This window comes from Myodes glareolus, chromosome 10, assembly GCF_982192425.1.
Source record: "Myodes glareolus chromosome 10, mMyoGla1.1, whole genome shotgun sequence".
Taxonomy (NCBI): domain Eukaryota; kingdom Metazoa; phylum Chordata; class Mammalia; order Rodentia; family Cricetidae; genus Myodes; species Myodes glareolus.
The window spans coordinates 67,401,837-67,406,187 of NC_142035.1; the positions used below are offsets into that span (position 1 = coordinate 67,401,837).

Below are 4,351 nucleotides of genomic sequence, written 5' to 3' on the forward strand. Positions count from 1 at the left end.
ATAATCAGTTAATTTAAGTATTTGTTGTAATATGTATTTGTACATGAACAACTGTAAACCTGGTTTGTATATTTCAATCTGATACCTGGGTATATTGAATATGGTGTTCTGTTCTGTATGCTTCCTCACTGTGGTTTTCCAACAATTTATATTATATGTTTAAGCTAAAATTTTTATAAATAATATCACAGAAAAAATCTGCTGATGTCCAATGAAATCATTATGCATGGTGCCAAAAATGGCAGTGTCCTGTCAGACCTTTTTCACTGATATTCAGTCTGACTCCCCACCAATTTCCAATTTTGTTCCTTATTTTCTTTGTGGAATGTCATCAAGGCTAGTAAGCAATTTAGATATTTTAAAAAAGAAGCCCTACACTCATTATTTGGTTTCTCACATTGCTATTCTGCTTCCTCACTGCTCACCTCTATGGAAATTTCACGATAGAGCAGGTGTATCAAAGTCACAACTGATGCTTCTCTCCTTGAGTTGTTGCTCGGCACATTTGCACTTTATCTCAATTTGGGCAGCAGTGTCATTATATTTGGCTTAGAATTCTCTTTATATTAATGCACTTATGGTCCATTAAGTCTCAAAGTGAATGCAAATTCTACAAAGAAAGTTATTTTCTTCATATGACTATATTATAATCTTTCTTTCATTGCAGGTCATTTCTTATGACACACTGGGTAAAATGGATCGAGGCAATCAGTCTGTGGTGTCAGAATTTATACTTTGGGGACTTGCACAGTCACAGAGTGTCCAGGCTATACTCTTTGTGATGTTCTTGACACTTTATCTCTTTATTGTTTCTGGAAATACTGTCATCATGGTCTTAATAACCACTGACCGCCATCTCCATTCTCCCATGTACTTCTTGTTGGCCAACCTTTCCTTTGTTGACATGTGTCTTTCCTCAAACACTACTCCTAAGATGATATCAGACTTTCTCAGGGAAAACAAGACCATTTCCTTTGCAGGCTGCATGTCCCAGATTTTTTTTGCCCATTGCATTGCTGGAGGAGAGATGATGCTGTTAGTGGCAATGGCTTATGACCGCTATGTGGCCATCTGCAAACCACTCCATTATTTCACCATTATGAACCTGAGAAGATGCTCTGGACTGGTATTGGTTTCATGGACTACTGGTTTTATTCATGCCATGAGTCACCTGTTAGTGATTGTGGAGCTGCCTTTTTGTGGCCCGAAGGAAATAGATAGCTTTTTCTGTGACATGCCATTGGTGATCAAGCTAGCTTGCATGGATTCCCATGATTTGGATATTCTAATGAATGCTGACTGTGGGGTTGTTGCTATAGCCTGCTTCATTCTCTTGCTCATTTCCTACACATATATCATTAACACTATTCGCCAGAGCTCCAAATCTGGTGCATCTAAGGCTCTGTCCACATGCAGTGCCCACATCACAGTGGTGATGATCTTCTTTGTGCCTTGTCTTTTCATCTATGTATGTCCACTCAATATTATCTGGTTAGATAAATTTCTTGCTGTGTTTTACTCTGTTTTCACACCTCTCCTCAACCCAGCTATTTATACACTGAGAAATAAAGAGATAAAAAATGCTATGAAAAGGTTCGTAAGTAACTACCTTGGTCCTAAAAGAAATCTCTAAACCCAGAATGCTAACTAATTACTTCAAATAATGAGACTAACTGTGTGAAATAGACTGTAAATCAGGAAATAAAAGTCTCTGTTAACTTTCCTATATTGATATAATTTAACATGTTAAAGAGAAATGATAATTTACTGACCAACCATGAAAGCGAATCTTTCATCTTAAATCTGAAAACGAATGCTCTTTGTATACCGAAATGCCATTGAACTACACTTCTATGGCTTTAATAAAGTTTAACGTAGCATTTATTGAGCAAACTCATATGTTTATCCTTGTGCATTATGTCTTATTAAATTTTACCTGAGTATAGATCTGTTTAACACCCATGTGCCCGATTGTACAATGTTTTTGTCAGTTCGCCAAGTTCTCACTCTTGCTTAATAACAGCTATCTAGCAAAACACTAATCTTTTTGACAGGAGAAATTAAGGAGAGAAGAACACTCATTACTTCACAAAATAACAGTGGATTATACTTAGTGTTTTTACTTTAAATCAGATTCATAAAGTGCAATAAAACATGACTTGGCAATGTGGGCCCTGCAGCAGGATATTATAAAATGACATAACCAGGTCTCTTATTAGGTCTGGTGTGGAGATAGGACTCCTGGGTTAGTGTGACTTGGGTGAAGCCTGAAGAAGTGTAAGAGCTAGATCTCTTATTGTAGTAATATTTCATTTGTATTTTAATAAATAAGCTTTCCTGAAGATTAGTCAGTCTCATTCAGAGGATTCTGGGAGGCAGGATCGTCATTTCAGAATGACGTACAGGTAAGAGCCAATGACTGACTATTTTGCTTTTCTAACCTTCAGGATGAACCCTAATATCCATCTCTTTGTTTTTATAAATCCTGCCTCTAGAAATCCTCAGAATGAGACTGAGTCTGAGAGCTCTCTCCTCCTGTCTTATATTCCTCTCTAGGGCTGGGATTAATGGCATGTACCATCATTGCTTGGTTTCTATGGCAATTTAATGTGGTTACTAGTATTAAATCTGTGTGTCACCGCACCTCATCTGTAAGCTTATCAGGGCAGCTCTTTTATTCTCTGACCTTCAGGCAACCTTTATTTATTAAAATATAAATTAAATCATTTTTTTTTTGAAATCATTTGCTCACTTTGTGGGCATGTGAGCTAGAGCATGGCAGAGTTTGTTATGCAAAGTATCATTTAAAGATACCTCATTTTTAGAATAGTTAACAATATTTACATTCCAAAATTGCTTACAGGGGAGGACTGAAGTATTCTTATTTGATACATTCACTGGTAACATAAAAAACAAATCACAGAGATATTCATTATCTTTATTATGTATATTCTTCATAGAGAACACATGTATTAAAATTGTTATTATTCTTATTTATTTACCAATTATGTTTTAATAAAGGGGTAAAAATGAGCTAGAAATAATTAAAATTCAAATAAGCCAATGGAGCAAATTCTGGTAGATTAATCAATGAAATAGAATGAGAAATCAATGAAATAGAAAATAGACCAATAGGTGAATCATGTATTAGAGATTCCCAGAGATAGAAACAATTGTGTGAGGAGTATGAATTTATTTTGAAAAATTGGCTCCAAAAAGACATACATAAAGGTTGTTAATTACATATTTGACAGGCTATGTTGGTTGAATAGCCAGGGAAGCACTGACATAGCTGATATTTGGAGCTGATGAGTTCCAAGGGTATCCAGAGGCAGAATTTAACCTGTTTTCTCTTAATATTTTAAGTTGACTGAAGAAAAACCTTGTACAGATAACAATTTACTTCATTAAAAACCTAGTGACATAAATTATAATTTTATCTAAGAAAAATTTCACAAACACAACTATGGTAGCATTTGGCAAATAGCTCATTATTGGAGTTGACAATATCTACACATAAAATTAATGATTATTATTATAAATAAATTAACACTGGAATCTTTGCAGTGTTTTGATTAAATTTTGCATGAACTTGATAAAATGTCAATTACTCTGATCAGTGAAGTAGAAAATAATAAAGTAATTAGGTGATGATATACCAGTGTTTTTGATAACACTACAGATTATAACAAAATATAGAAATTTTTGCACATATGTGTTTATCAGCTAAGAGGAAATACATGAAGTTACCTAAATTATTATACCTTTTCCTTGGGATTCAGTGTAAGGTAAAAATTTATTTATTTTCTCATATTTTTATTCATTGTTCTTGAAGTCTTAGACAACGTACAAATTCAAAAAAGAATATAAGAATTAAAAATTGTAGAACTCTTTAAATTGGAAGATAGAATAAATATTTGTTCAGAAAATACTAAAGAATCCAAACAGTAATTAATTGATACAATGAATGAATGCAGCAAGATTGTAGAATATGACAATTTAAAATTGTGTATACTTCTTTACTCATAATATCTCTCTTGCCTCTCTTCTCCAGGACTCAGGGAACTTGGCCCAGTGCTTAGCTGTGGATCTTTGTATCTGCTTCCATTAGTTACTGAGTGAAAGTTCTGTAATGACAATTAAGGTAGTGGTCAATCTGATTACTGGGGAAGACCAGTTCAGGCACCCTCTCCATTACTGCGTGTGTCCTTGTGGATTCCTGATAATTTCCCTAGTGCCAGTTTTCTTGCTAAACCACCAAGGCTCTTTCAATCAAGATATCTCTTTCTTTGCTCTCCTTCTGTTTTCCCCCATCTCACCATCCAGTTCCCTTCTGTTCTTCTCCCCCCTT

The 4,351-nt window shown here is 34.7% G+C and overlaps 1 protein-coding gene across 1 annotated transcript; it reads left to right on the forward strand.

The window, feature by feature from the left end:
• The first annotated feature begins 691 nt into the window (after positions 1 to 691).
• On the forward strand, positions 692 to 1,633 carry LOC125416749 (olfactory receptor 4K13-like). The gene has a single exon (XM_048459896.3). The coding sequence runs from the start codon at positions 695 to 697 to the stop codon at positions 1,631 to 1,633; it is 939 nt and encodes a 312-aa protein (XP_048315853.3). The 5' UTR covers positions 692 to 694.
• The last annotated feature ends 2,718 nt before the right edge of the window (positions 1,634 to 4,351 follow it).

What these genes read in the sequence shown, in the direction of transcription:
- LOC125416749 (XM_048459896.3), top strand. Translation starts at nt 695, where the DNA reads ATGGATCGAGGCAATCAGTCTGTGGTGTCAGAATTTATACTTTGGGGA.